This window comes from Anomalospiza imberbis, chromosome 5, assembly GCF_031753505.1.
Source record: "Anomalospiza imberbis isolate Cuckoo-Finch-1a 21T00152 chromosome 5, ASM3175350v1, whole genome shotgun sequence".
Lineage (NCBI taxonomy): Eukaryota > Metazoa > Chordata > Aves > Passeriformes > Viduidae > Anomalospiza > Anomalospiza imberbis.
The window spans coordinates 28,163,381-28,179,237 of NC_089685.1; the positions used below are offsets into that span (position 1 = coordinate 28,163,381).

Genomic DNA, 15,857 nt, shown 5'->3' on the forward strand with positions numbered 1-15,857 from the left:
TAGAAAGCCCAAACAGTGTACAAATAAACCTTTGCTGCAGTGGGGATTTTCAAGAAGAGGAAGCTGCATTCATTTTAAATAATTACAAAGCATTTGCTGATGACAACAGAATTAATGGTGCTTCTATGGTGGTCGGTTAGTGACTGTCAACAAACAGAGTTGACTGTAGTTTACATTGTTATTTTAAATCAAACTAGCCAGTCTAAACCAAACTCAGCTAGTCTGACTAGCTGACAGACATGGGAGTAGTGTGGGCAGTTCCTCCTGCAGCATTGTGTGGTGTACTCCTGCATCCCTCATTCTATCAAGTGTGTGTTGGAAGCCAGGTTTGAGACTCACCACTAATACTGTCTTTAGGGTGATGAAGACATGACTAGTTACACATAAGCATCCAACAACCCTCTAACTATTTCTTTAGAGACATAGGTCATATCTGTGTTGAAAAATTATCTTTTACTATAGTAATGTTAACTTCTGACAGTTATATTACAACATCTTTATACTTTAGTGGAGGAGAAAAGTAGCTGCTTTTATGGCCTGATTCAATACAGTTCTCCTTTTCAGCTTCAATACCATGAAAATCCATCCAAGGCCATGAAAACTTCCCTAATCCTGGTGTGTTTTTTCTAGGGCACAGTAGGCCATTTATATGGGGTAAGACAGAATTATCTATTTTATTGCTGTATTCCTCGACAGTTTTTCCAGACTGCCACTTGTACAAGCTTTGAAAGTGAGCAGTGGCATGTCCATATTGGTAAATGTGTCTCTGCACTGGTTATGCTATATTCATGACAAACTGTTCTTCTCTGCATATTCACTTTTGAAATATTCGGGTGTACCAAAACTAGTCTTGTAGATTTATTGAACTAATGGCACTTACACTCAAAGGGCCTTTTAGCAAGGGACTTTCTCAAGACATGAGTAATTTTTCATTTTGTGCTTCTATACTGATTAGCAGTATAAAACTTAAAACTTTTAGTTGAGAAACCACACAAGACACATTCATTAATTTGAGTGCTGAAGACTGCAAGGGTGGCCTCAGCAGAACTTGGGTGGGTGTAACAGCCCTCCATAACACATTCTTTGAAAAGCTCTGTAAAGTCTTAAAAGGCTTATTGAATTGATGCCCTTGCAAGACTGCTGTTACTTATTTTATAAGAATGTAAAAAGGAAGAGCTTTTCTAATGATGCAGGTATCAGAGGAAAGAACAGAGCCAAGGAGTTCCTCACCACTGCTCTTGTCCTCTGAACCAGTCCCTGCAGCTTCAACCCTTGAATTAATTTTGTACTGTGAGTTCAGTTTCTCATTGAGGCTTTTCATTGATATTTGCCGTTGTTTGATCTGGGCCTGAACTTGGCATATCTCAGTTCCCAATGGTCTTTTTTTCCCACACGGGTATAAAAACACTCAGATATAATCTTAAGCTGTTGGGGAAACTTTTTTTTTTCTTCTTTTTAATTTTGAGACAGATGTAGCTTGAAAAGCTTTGAAACTGATTAAGACAATAAGAAGATGTACTTTTATAGATGTGTTTGAAGTTCAAAGTGATGTGATCATTAATGCTGTTGGACTCTTATGTTGTATTAGTAGCTAACATTAGCTAAGGAACTTTCAGTTAAAGAGAAATTCTAGCTTTTTGTGAAAGAACTGGTAAGTTTGGACCTTTAGAATTAAAATAGTAAAGGGATCATGTTGCCAATATTAGATTTCCAAAGAGGAAAATAATAAACACAGGCAAGCTATCAGCAAGGGGATGCATGGAAGGAAATCTCAGAGCTGTTCTATTTCTCATAGCTCCCAGAAGTTGGTGAATTATAGGCTTCCTAGGCAGGTAGATGACTAGTGAACAGTTACCTGTTGTAAAGTTGTCTAATATGTTTTTGAACTCTTTTCTGCTTTTTGCTTCCTTTGAGGTAATGCATTCCACTGTCAAATTTATTAGAAAAAAAAATCCAGGCTTTCTTTTGCTGTTTTAAATGTATCATCTTATTATTTCATTGTGTAATGTGAGAAGGAATGTGTTCTGTATCAGGAGAATACATATAAAGATGGAAGATGCAGGGAAAGTGAATTATAATCTGTATTTCTCATTTGTGCTTCATAGCTCTTCCATTTTGTTTAAATGATTTAAAGATGGAAAGACTAGGACTGCTGGCTATATGGATATATGGATATTTCTGGTGTTTGTGCAGTTTCAATAGTTCCTGCTCCAATGTTAGTCTTTTCCTCAGGCAATGGGAGGAAACTATCCACAACTCCAGACCTATTTTCTGAGTAGATATAATTACTTTAGAGACCACGACTGAATATTTTAGCAGTGTTCCCTAAGTGCAGTATTTATTGACATGGGGCTTCACATCTAAATTTATCTATAATCAGAGCTTTTTCCCCTGAACTTTGCTCATACACTTTAGATTTGGCTATCCTGATTAATTCTTGTTTCCTTTAAATTGTTTAAATTGCTTATTTATGAGTAATTCTACTCTGTGTACTCCATAGTGTTAAAACTCTCTAGTGCAGTTAAAAGCCTGGTTTCACATGATCATATGGTTTAAAAAACATGAAGTTGTGTGAGATGGTTTCCTTATAACTAACTGATGAGATAGAGAAAGTCAAGAGAAAGTCAAGGTCCTTCTAGAAGATGGTAACCAAGTCCTGACACCAACCTTTATGTATTCCTAAGGCCTTAAAATTCAGTATTAGGCATCATTTGGTTTTCTGCAACAGTTCCCTAATTATTATGGCACCAGTTTAAGGGTGATAAGGAAGCCATTCAGAGTAAAAACCATGGGGAAAAAATAATCTGGGTGACTCTTTGAGAAAGAAAAGAGACAAAAAGTTTCTGAGCAGTCTGAAGTTTGGCTAGTAGATGTGGTAATGGAATTGTACTTTCCCCAAAGAATGCTAGCCAGCTCATTCACATTGTATTAGTAGATAAATGGGTTAAAACAAGGGGGTTGTTTTCTTTTTTTCCTGTATAGAACAAAAAGAACAAGTAGAACTTGTAAGCAATTGTGGCAGAGAGGATTTCTCATGTGCTTGCTTTCCATTTCCCTTTAGACAGGTATTTGCATTTTTGACAAGGAATCCCATAAATCCCATAGGCTCCCATAGTTCCCATGTCAATTTAATCATGAATGGGAAAAACAATCAATAGATATCAATAGACTGGACTTGTGTATGGTGTTATGGGCGCTCCCTGCCTTCCAGGAAGCATTTAAGCCCAATGGAAAATTCCACTTATGGAGCCCATTTGATTTAGTGTCAAGCAGGCCTAAATAGGCTTCAAAGAAATTACAGTCCCCCTGGGAAATACAGAACATAGGAATTCCATGTCCTGCCTCTTTTGCCACCTTTAATTTTGGTGTGACTTTGACCAGTGCATGAAATCTTGGTAGCTGTGGTAAAGGATATGAGATTAAACAAATGTCTTTCCTAACTTAATGTTCCAGAGAACATTGCATTTTGTTGTAGAAAGAAATTCTTAGTTTTTTTGTTCATGCATTTTCAAGTATGGTCTGATGACTGTAGAAAACATACAGCATTTTTACTTTGAGTAAGACTTTCATGTATCTTGTAGGGATTGTGGTAAGATTTTCTCGTTTATTGTATTTGCAAAAATCCATTTTATTGAAGCCTAAGCCCATTTCAGTTACTTTGTACTTCTATAGCTTGCACCTTCATTTATCCTACTGGTTCATATATACATTCTGTTATTTTAGAGTTCAAGCTGGCTAGCTTGTATGCAAATTCTGAGTCTTTGGGTTATATTTTAAGTTTTTCTCTGCAATCATAGGTCTGGAAGTTTCCTTGTTTTTCTAATATGCAAACTGACTGATGCAAAAGATCACCTGATTCCAGCAGCTGAGGCTTCATTAAAAACATTAAATATCCCAACGGACTAAAAGATCTACCCAGACTGAGGTTAAATCTTATGAGTTCAAGCCTTTGTTTGGAATAGTGGGGATATGCAAAAGCTTTCTCCAGCTCCGTTTTTCTTATGCTACTTCTGTTTTACAGCTATGCAGCACTTAGACTATAAATTGCATTGCCATCTGTTCTGTGAGCCAGATTTCTTGGAATTCCTCAAAATTTATTTAGTAAATTTTGTGGCGTTGGTACATCAGGAGGACAGTGTGAATTCAAGGGCTTGCAAAGAAAACTTGGAATTCCACATATACTTCACTGGGTTTTACCACTGTGTTTGGACCAACAGTTTCATTGTCCTTACTTAAAATAAATGTTATATTTTATTATGTATCTTTTAGTGTGTGATAAAGAAGATATAAAGGAGTGAGTGATCTTTAATTTGCAGTGTCATTGTCTTGAATTTTTTACAATGATAAATTTTCAAGCATGGGTGCTTATAATTTTACTGTGCTGTACTCAATGAGGTAACTATATACCAAATATAAGTCATCTCCTAAATACTTAAAATTAATTAGGGAACCTAAACAAGGGCACATTGTTTGAAAATGTTAACAATTTTCGTTGTAACGCTCTTAAAATTAAACTCCATGCGTTTGCATTATTGATTGCTGGTAATTGTAGGCAGTGATCATAGAGAACTCCAAAATTAGGAAAAGCATTGAATTATTGAATTATCTATGAATTACATATAAAATAAGAGTGACCTGATTATGTTTTTGTACCTTTTTGATCCCTGTAGCTACAAAAAGTTGGAGGGCAATAAAGTTGAGGAAGAGGGAAAGAAAGAAACTGCTTTCTTACCAATATCAAATTCTTGGCATAACTTGGCCAAAGCACATCACATATTTCTTTTTAGTTTTGCCTTGAATGTTCTTATATGCTGCACAAAGTTTTGTATTTTGACCACATGTAAGCTCAGAGTTGCATATTTAGATGGAGCTCAGGAACCTGGAAGTAGACACTTCCTTCTCTAAGAAATCTAATCTATTCAGCTCTTCAGACTGTGGCCATTAATGGTTGCAGAAGCAGAACCTTTTTACTCTGTGTGAGCAGAGGGCAGGCACTTGATAAATTAATGGCCAAGCTTATGTTGTCTCCAGAGAAGTAAACAAAAGAACCAGAGAAAGAACAAAATAGACACTGTAAGGCAAAACTGCTGAAAGTTCAGCTGTAGCTTTCCATTGGTTATTTTGTCTATTGGTTGTTGTTGTTTTTTCTTGTATATAACTGGAATCCTGTAATAATATGTCCTTTTCCCCCTGATATTTTAAGAACTAATTTTAAGAAACTATCAAAAATATACCAGGGTAAATAATGTTTCTTTTCAAGAATGTAGTTTAGCTTTCAAACTGTGTATGTGTCAGAGGAAGAAGTTGTATCAGTGGAAGAGAACACTTTCGTCGAAAGATGGCATGGTTGTCCTTGCATGATTGTTGTCTTGTTCATTGATCTGACTTTCTTAAGTTCAAAATTTACACATCTGAGAATCTTTCTGCACCTTACAATACAGAAACCTTCAAAGATTGAGTTGATGTTTGCTACATGGGTTTAAACCTCTCAGCATGAACAGCATTTCATGTGAGTGTGGAGGAGTAGAACAGAGGCTGATTCTTTCTAACAATGATGAACCGGCCTCCATGGTTCATCTTTGAAATCCTTGGGCTTCGGAGGAAATTCATAACCAAACCTACCTGCTCAGGTTCTTCCACCAAATGAAAATTAATGTTCTGTTTCAGAACACTGGTAGAAGCTGGTATGTGAATAGCTTGCTCTGTTAATGGTCATTATTTGATTCTTCCTGACTCCAAACATTTATTAAAGGAGATGAAATTTAATTAAGATTTAGTTTCAACCTATTTATAATTTACCTAGAGGCTCTAGCAAACTTTACTACCATGCAGAGTTTGCAACAATGGTCCAGTTTTTCCTATATGTTTCTCTGCTTAGCTCTCATCCTGTCTATTAGGTAAAATTAGGGCCCAGAAAATCAGATTATTATATCCCAAGGGGCTGAACTGATAAGCCGCACATGATTGTTGATCTGCTTGCTACCAGTGCTGCTGGTGTTTGAGGTGCTGCTAGATGCAAAGCCAATTTCTTATCAATTAATGTTCATTAGAATAAATTCCTGTTATTGATTTTAAATATTTGACAAAGCACTTTTAGGAAACTGCATCCAAAAAAAATAGTAGCTGTACATGATTTCTCAGTAAATGCAGCTCTTTAGGGCCCAATGTTAATTTTAACTAACTGGTTTCACTGGTTTCAAAGTAATTATTTCTGCTTTGGATCCCACCTGCTATCCTCTTCAGACTAAAGATGTTTTGAAATAAGCACTTGATATAGTTCTTTATGAGCAAAGTTGCTGAGAAAGCAAAGATAAAAAATGATAAACTTTTGCCTTTTCTATCCTGTTTTGTTATGGCTTGGGCTTTTTATCTTGCGTAACTACCATTGGATTACATGATGTACAATACAGGAATTAATGTCAGCCTTGAATTAATATTATTTCCATTTGCCTTAATATTTAACGTGCGTTTAGTTTAATTTTAAATGCATCTTTTTCTTTATACACACATTGAGAATTGTGGCACAATTAAAATCTAATTTACAAATGGTAAAATTGTATATAATGACATATTAAAATAATAGCTTTGATACCTGGGAGTCTGAGAGGATGTATCTGTTGAGTTTCTGAGAAATTTGGCCTATAATTACTATTAATCTGTTTTACATGCAAGAAAGAGATTTGAATGGGAGATTATTTAATAAACAGTAAAATATGTGTCTATGTGTAAAAAGCACCAGGTCAAGTACACCTGCATTTCCACGTATCCTATATGTGCATGATGCATTGTTATGGAATTATGCCTTTTATGAGTACAGTGGAATTTTGGCTAAATTTGGCAGTGTCAGAGTTGGAGCTATCAGTATAGCCATCTGGGTTAATTTTCTCTCCTGCCTTCTTTAGTTTAAATTTTTAGCAACATCAGCTCAGGTTTCACAAGCACTCTCCTAAAATGCTTACAAATATTTTTAATGTATTCTGTGATCCCTGTTGCACAAGGTGGAGACCTAACATAAGACTTGACTTGTGCTCCATTAATGAATTAGTCTCACAATTACTGTAAAAATTGAGAGGAGTGTGGGTGGAATGCATGCACCTTAGTCTCTCTAACCTTAATAAACAGAGTTGGTATTGACACAAGTGAATTTTGTTTAACCACAGTACATTTGCTTCTTAATTAGTGAATATTCATCTGTCATCAGCAGCAGCTATGACACCCCTCCCTGCTAACACGTTCTGTCATAAATAATCAATGAGACGCTATTAATATTCATGAGTGGGAATCTGTGTAGTCATGTGCACTGATGCAGAGACAGGGGGAGTGTTGCCATGAACTGAGTCGAAACTCTGTGTGTGTATACGTGAGTGTAAGATAGTTAGGGAAAGGGAAGAAGAGCATGCTGCCACGCACTGCCCTGCCTTGTGCTTCCAGCTAACAGTGGCGTGCCTGTGTGCCGGGGCTGGAGTGACTGATGAAAAACAGTAGACAAGTCTGGAGGGTGATTCCCCGTCAGTGCATTTGCCTTTCAGTGCTGGGGAAATTAGAGGCTTTGCTCTTGTGTTGCTTATTAGGATGGGCTGCAATCTGTGCACTTTTCAGAAGAGAGAGGAACACTACAAACTGCTCTATGAAGTTTCACAGGTGAGTGCAGAGGATATTACCAGCATCTCCAGAGTAAAAATGTGTGTGCTTTACAGACAGTAAGTAGAGATGCTCTTGTTTTGCTTTGCCTTTTTTCTTTCTTTTGCAAAATCTCTAGTGAAACTGTTCGGGGGGAGATTGGTAATTATTAGTATTTTGGGTGTCTGTTGTTTTCTGCTCATATGCCACTCCCCCTTCAGATGACTTCCTGTGGGATTCTTTTAACATTTTTGTGCATCTTCTGCCAAGATGTCAGTCATATAGCAGCAGTCTCATTGAACCGTATCGGTGGTGTTTTAAGGAAGCCCTTGGCTTGGGTAATAAGACTGATTTCAGATAAATTGCACTGCTGCCTCTGAAAGCCTTAGGTCTGTGATCTCAGGTATTTTTAAGTTAAGGAACAAAGTTTTTATGGCACATCTGTGCTGGCTGAGAAGTGTGTTAAATTTTCAGATTAATTAATTAAAATTGAAATAATTCTGAAACATGTTGTCATCCTTTAAACAGGTACAACAGGGTTCCATGGCTGAGATGTGCTGCTTGTTCATTCATTGTGTGCATGTTATTTCTGTATACTACTAGACAAAGATCATAATGCCATTTAGGTATTTTGGTGTCTCTTTCAGAATCCTAACAGTGTAGTGCATAGCAGAGTAGCAGTCTGCTGCTGCTCTGTTTCCAGCTCCCTCAGAATAAGATGAGAGAAGACGAAACAAGTACTTCCCCATAATAGCCCATAATTTTTGCTCAGATCCTATTGAATCAGTATTTGATTTGCAGCTTTTTTGTTTGCTTTTTTTTTCCTCTTGGCATAGCAGACTCAAGCATACTAAAGTTTAGTGCCTTTCAGCATCTGTTCTCTCCCTCGCTATAATTTGTTCTCGCTTTGACACATTGCCATTGATAGAGGCTGAACACTGGCAGTTTTGGACTGCACTGCTGCTGACAGGCAGTGCAGGGGAGAAAAAACAGCTTAGAATGTTGGTGGTCTATTGGCACAGCAGCAGCTAAGTGCCCAGTGCCCACTGGTTCCCTCAGAGTTCCTCCTGACATGATTCATTTCACAGTGGGCTAATTACAAAGTGGATTCTCTACACATGAAGCAGCCTCCTCAGTTGTGGTGTTAATGCACATTTTCATGGTAATGTGATCAGAGCCTCATTAGCCAGTTTCCAGAATGATCCTCTGCATTAATTAAATATAAAAATTACTCTTTTTATCACCATAGAGAGGAAGAAGAAGATTAACATTGTTAATTACTACTGGGGGCCATACCTCTGCATCATTTTTTACCACAGAACCAGCAAGTGCATTTAATCCCAAAAGAGTGTCTGTTTGCAGGTAGCATGCCCATTGCCTTGCCTGATGAAGATGGTCTCTAGGTGGAACACTTCCCTTTAGTTCAATATTTAGTCGTAATCCCATCATCATTTTTTCTTACAGTAACAGCACAGGGAAAAGCATAGCAGCAGCACATTTCCCTCTCTTCCCTTTCCCTCTCCCCAGTTCCGGATTGCCAAACTGATCTGAAAGTGTAAAATGGAGTAGAGTAGGTCAATGTCTGCATTTCTGTGCCAGGGAATAAGAAATGCAGGTTCTGCTGTGAAAAGAATCAGACATTTCTTAAAGGGCTGCATGTGTGTATGGGAAAAAGACTGTGTCTGGTTTGGAGTAAATGCATTTTCAAAATATTCTGTAAGGTAATGTTGTAATGTGGGGTTTTTAAGAGATTCAAGAAGAATTATTCCCTCTGTTATCTTCTCTGCTATTGAGTTGGAGTGTCTGTGGATGTGAGCAGCCAAGGTGCAAAATTAACTAATGCTTTCACTTTTTACTATGGTGCTTGCCAGATAAAGTGTTATCCCTGGGAGGATCTCAGGGAGGTTCCTTGGGGAGTTGAAATGCAGTGAGCCTGGTGCTGCATCTTGTGCTGTTAGGCAAATGTCACTGATAAGGTGCAGAAGGAGAGCAGAGAAATGACTTAGTGTGCTTGCTGCCAGATCCTGTGTTCATCTGTAAACTCATCCCTATCTTTGTTTCAGTGTGTGCAGGTCAGAGCTCAAAGGATACTGAGCATATTTTTAACTAGGTGCTGCAGGAAAGATCAGGTAGTGTCTCACACCATAACTGCTTCTGTGTACAATTCTGATGTGCTGCTGGGAAGGGGGAGCAACAGTAGAATACGATAAATTAAATTAAGCCAAGGCAGGCATTACTACTTGATTTGAAAATCCCTTTTTAACTCTCCAGTCCTGTAATTCCTATACCACAGGCTTGGCTCTTTCATCTACATGATTTCTGGACAGCTTGGGACAAGTTAACCTGTCAGGGACATGAATTGACTGAGGATGAGCTGCAGCTCACTAGCATATGTGGCTCAGATAGATTAATTTATATTCATATAAAAAAGCAATCCTAGCCTCATCTGCCACCTTTCCCATGCTCGGCTACCTGATACTGTGGGTGGTCTGTACACTCGTATACTTAAAATTATAGTAAACAAAGGAAAGCATGTTTGCAGAGAAAAACCGTGCGAATGCTTGCAGTGGAACAGGTTTTCTGTGGCTGTTTTTAGTGAGGTGAGATTCAGCATCACAGTGATTTTTGTTATAGAGCTGCTGGAAAATGAAGACATCACTAGAATATGTATAATTTCTCACTCTTCTCCCCATTCCTTCACTCCATACTTGTCTTTTGCTGAGGTAGCAGTTCAGAGACCATGAGGGCCATCTCCAAAAGCATCATTTGCTTGTGTGATGGATATGTTTATTTAGATAACTGTGTTTTGCACATGCAGATTGGGATCAAAATAAAAAGTCAAAGAGTCATATTTTAAGAATGAAAGCTTTTGACATACCAGTATGCATTGGTGAAGGACCCTCATGCTTCTGAGTGCCTCTTCACCAGTCCTCAGCATGGCTCAGGTTTATTTCTTGGCTTTACTGGGGGAAGGTATCAAGCATACTACCCCCCTCAAGTACTCTTCTCCATATGCCTACCAGTGCAGAAATGAAAGATGTCTCAATTTGAAATTTATGGCCCTACATGCTACTTCGTGGCGCACTTTAATATTATTTCCTGTGTGCTGTATAAGCAGGATTAAGCTAATGAGTGTGCATCCAGGAAGTCTTTGTCAAGTCACTTAGATAGGGTGGGATCTGGTGTATGCTCATGTCCATTAAGAGCAGAACTCTGCCATACTCAGCTGATTTTTTCCTCCACTGCAGGGGTTAAAGAAGCGACTTAAAGTAATTTGTTAGCAGCATGGTGAGAATTCTTCCCATTTAGCAGAAAGGATAAGAGAAATGTGGCTAGCATTGAAGGGAATCAGCAGCAATCTTCAACAGCATTGTTTGAGACTCAAGAAAATGCAGGTTTTCTTCAGAATATTGTGGCTGTCATTTCTGTTTGCTTGAATTTTTGTGCTTTGTTTTCAAAATGTGGACTTAACCCAGAAAATAAGAGGGGAAAACTGGAGAGAGATCACTGCTTTTAGAAGTAAACCAAAGAATGGTGCAAACCTCTTTTTTGAGGTACATGTTAAGAAGCAGATCTAGCTCAGGTGAGCATAGAATTGAAAGGGAGAAAGGAGAAAAGACAGAAGGGAAGAGAGAGGCTATCTCAGATGGCTCACAAAGTCAGTGGTGGAGCAGGGATTAAAACTGGAAGGTTGCACATTTTTATTTTATATTTGACCTGGGATAATAGTAGAGCTTGCTCACAGCATTTTTAAATCCTCTGAAGACTGATTATGCTGTTTGCTTCTCATGTTGGTTTCCATAATTACCATAAAGCTCAAATTTTTACCAGTTTAGAGTTCTGACTTTATGTTCATTTTGATATCCCTTGGGCTACTTGAAGTACTAAGTTCTAGTGGTATATATCTTCAAACTCAAAGCTGCTCACAAGAGAAACATCAAGCCTGCCCACTGAAACCGCAGAGGCATTTCTGCAAGTTTCAGGAGATGCTGCTTGTAGCTGGCATTGGAATATGGAAGACTGGGGGCCAAGCAGCGTTCCTTAGCACTGGGACCTGCCTTCTCTGGTCTTGGTGAAGTTTGAGTTTGTTCCAGAGATGAATTGAGTAACTGAATGATGCAATATGGATTTTCCCCATTCAGCCACTAATATTCTCTTTTGGTACTTATGCCATGTGAAGTATTTACATGACAACTCCTCAGCGTGGGAGTTGCCATTAGCTCACATTCTTTTCTCTATATACCTGCCACAACTTTTGTGTACCTTTGTTTGCTGTACATCAATACCACTTCCAAATGCCCCTCATGAATTTGGCCAGCTATGGGAAAGTACTAGCTTGTGTTGCATCAGCACACACACGCTTTTGGTTTATATCTAAGCTCTCATTTTATGAGCAATTCTGTAGCAGCACACTTTTACCTCTGGAGAATATGAAAGAAAAAAATCTGAATTTAATTGTCTGGAAATTAGCTGAATTATCTAAGTTTAATTAAATCAGCAGCAAAAGTAGATCTGGTTTGATCTTACTGCATTTCCTTTCTTTTTCTTCTTGCTCATCTAATTTTTTTAAACAAACAAGTGATAACTCCCTGATTCTTTCTTTTTTCCTAAGTAGCTCTTCTAAATACTAATTTATCTATTTGAAAAGTTCAAAAATACAAGTCAACAAACTTGCAGGAGTACTGTTTAACTGAACAATTTTAGAGATCTTCTTTTTCGTAATTCCCCTCAAAAATGTACTGTCTCATATTAGTAATGTGTGATTAAAATGTAATCAAGTAAAGCTTGTCATACATTTCTGGCCATGTCCTGAAAACTTTCTTGGCATTTCTTTAAAGAACCTCTGCTGAACTGAAAAGATTGAAAAATTAGTTCAAAAATTTGACTTTTCATATAGATAAGAAGTTATCTTTGTGGTTAGCAGGCACAGATTTCCTGATTTTCATGTTTCCTTGATTATTTTCTTCACACCAATAGTTAAGCAGCATGAAACAACAGAAATTAAATCATAGAAATAATCTCATTGCCATAATGTTCATACAGGCTCAGGAAGAAACAGCAGTGTCATGACATTGGTAACAACTTGTTCCTGGTAGAGGAGCTCACTTTCCCTCACTGGATACTGTGCCATAGATCCAGGGAACATTGGCTGCCAGCAGTAACTGTCCCCAGAGCCCTGGGCACCCACTCCTCAGCTCTGGGCTTTGAGTCACCACATGCCAATTGCTTAAAAGAGAAGAGACATCTTTCAGGTCACCTCTTGTCTGATTTAGACACTTACCACAGAGCTCTGGGTGTGAAGGCTCCCTGAGGAGTCCTTGAGGATTGGGATTTGGGTCTGGGAACACACAGGCTGCTTGAAATGACCAGCTCTGGCTGTCTGGTTGGATAGTGTCTATAGAGAAGGCATCCATGCATACAACTACACATGTAAGGAGGTTGTCTTCTGGTTCTCTAAAAATCTTAACCTGTTAGCAGGAGATTTTTTTGTCATTCTTTTGAACATGACACCTGAATTACATGCCAAGTACTTAAGTATTATTTTTGATCTCAAACCAAGAAGTGATAAAACTTTTTTTCTGGTAAAATTCAGGAAACTCTGAAGTGTTACTGCTGACTTCATTGGGGCCAGGCTTTCATTTTTTGTCCTTGTTTACTGTCTTGTAAAAGGCATATAGTTCCTGTGCATATCTCAAGAGGAAAGATAAAGAAAGAGTCATCCTGAGATAAGAAAGCAGACAATAGTATGTGAGATAAGAATTCAAGGGATGGGTACAACACAGGCACCTATAAAAAGCCATACTGAGATTATATCTGTAATCTGCAGGGATATTCTTTGATTCTATGATTCTACATCCAGTAACATGACAATTTTTTTTAAAGTGGTTCAGGTACTGAATAGCATGATTTTCTCTCTCATTTTACTGTTTGTTCCTTGCATCTTGAATTTAACAATGGGGATTAAGGATTCTTCTAATAAGATTTTTATACATTTTTACAGAGCCATCCTTTCTTGAGGCTGGCTTCCTGATGTGATTTGGTGTGGATATAATCCTTAGGCCTACGGCAAAATGTATCTTTATGTGAGTTCTATACATCAGTGATGTGATGAAGCCAGTCTTGCTACCATGAGCATTCTGTCAAAAAAAATCATGTTTTGGAGTTTCAATTTTTTTTTTTTGTGGCTCATTGAAGAGGAAGGGCATTAAAATGTCAGCCAAACACTCCACCATGTATGTGGGGTTAACTGACAGCAGATTGTTTCACCAGTTTTCTCTCAGGATCTGAGAGTTTAACGGAGATGTATACAGCAGGGCTTGGTGATAACTAGCAGTTTTCCACCCCTAGGGATTTGTTGAGGTCTTATAAAAATAATTTTTAAAAAATACTGAAAAATTCTTGGATCTTTGGCTTTAAGACTATTTAGCTTCAGATTATGTTCGACCTGTTATTTTAAATGGCATGAGCTTTTTGTAATAGTATTTGCTTTTCTGTCAACCCTGTAACTTTGAAGCCACTGGCTAATTTCAATCACAAAGGCTTTTCTCATCTTTTACCATAATGCAAAGTAGTTTGATGATACTCCTAAGTAGATTTTTTTTTCAAGTGCAAGAAGATTTCCAAGTTTGCTAACATCACCTTAAAATATCAAGACACGAAAGAATTTAAGAATTTCTATGCTTATTACTCTTGATACACTTTGTCATTGCAGTGAAGATAGTTGCTTTTCTATTTTTTGTGTAATAAGCTTGTCTTTTGTTTTACTTTGCTCAATAACTGTAACAAAAATGAGTCTGTTAAGAGAGGCTATTAAATCAGCTACTGTTCAAAGGTTATCTATAATATTACCATAACAAATAGAGGGTCAGAAAGAGAATTTTAAAAATACTTGTATGCCATTTCTGGGACTGGACCTAGAAATGGAATTATAGTGCCTTTATATAATGCACTGCAAAGTCTCTTCTTTAAGTGTTTGTATTTTTGTTTAAAATACTGATGTGGAGAGGCAGAGAACAGGGTGACTATTTGACCATTCCTGCATAACAGGATGATGTAGACTTCCATGACCCTCACTGTTGTGAGTTTTTATTGTTTAACTTTTAGGAAGTTAACTTTTAGAATTTTACATATTCTTCTCTCAGGTGGAAAAAATAATATATTCTTTTCTTCTCCAGTATGAAAGTTGGGGGTTTTGTTTGTTTGTTTTTATGTTTAACTGAAAAAAACCAAACCCTGTTAATAAGCAAAGTGCAGCAAAATAAACATTATTTTTTTTAAATTGCCTTCTGATTTTTATGGTAATGGTTATTCTCTAGAGGTTTTAACCATGACATTTGACCTCTGAAACAACATAAGCACAGTGGAACAAGTAATCTTCTAAACCACATTACACATAGAATTCCTGTGCCTCAGGTATATTAATGTCAGAGTTGAAAGTGAGAGGATTCAATCTGCAAAAACACTACAATGTCTTTAATTTGTCTAGATTTGTCTACATATTTAAATTTGTCTTAGTTTTTGAGTTCTTCACCCAGCTGGAGAATTCTTTCTTTTTTGTTTCATACAATTCAGTATTTGGTGGGGGGGGGGGGGGGGGTGTTTCTTTGGGTTTTTTTCCTTGCTCCTGGAATCATAATGTTTTGAAAAACTACTTTTCATTAGTAGCAATCTCACTCATGATCACTGAGAAAAGTAAGTATCAATCAGGTTCAATGATTCAGTTTATGAAATTTGAAATGAATTGGGATGAACTTGAAAGATAATATTTAGAACCAGTCTTACTCTGGTTTGATATTCTTCTGCATATGTAGGGCTGGCAGCATTGCTTGAGAGGTGAGGCTGAATCACAGCCACATGGTACTGGCAGCAGTGCGTGGCCCTCAGGAGTGGGGTATGGTTTGGCTGTGGACGGTCAGGGCTTGCCCAGAGACACCAGTGCCAGCAGGAGCCAGCCATGGCTGTTTCAGCACACCTCAGCTCCAGGATGTTCCCAGTGAGGGTCTGCAGGTCTGCAGTCTTCAAGGACCGTCCTGCCTGCACATGTCAGTGCAGCTTCTGTTTCCATGTGCATCAAACTGGTGAAGCTCCTGGGAAAGAGCCACAAACCTGTTACATGTTCATTTGCTCTGCAGTGTCAGAAATATGTACTGCAGTGCCAGAACCGGTGTCCTGAGGACCACAGGGAGCATGGGATTGGGTGAACTTGGCTAAACCATTATGAGGACTGAAAAATTGAA

General features: G+C 37.9%; 1 protein-coding gene across 5 annotated transcripts in view; it reads left to right on the plus strand.

Moving 5' to 3' along the window:
* Positions 1–15,857, plus strand: part of PDZRN4 (PDZ domain containing ring finger 4) — a 234,099-nt gene that overhangs the window by 127,126 nt on the left and 91,116 nt on the right. The window contains exon 1 of one of the 5 annotated variants that reach the window (XM_068190021.1): positions 7,300–7,641. The exons of the other annotated variants lie outside the window; for them this stretch is intronic. Within the exon in view, the coding sequence (XP_068046122.1) occupies positions 7,573–7,641 (69 nt within the window). The 5' untranslated portion in view covers positions 7,300–7,572. Of the gene's footprint in view, positions 1–7,299; positions 7,642–15,857 lie in introns of those variants that run through there. 5 annotated transcript variants of the gene reach the window in all.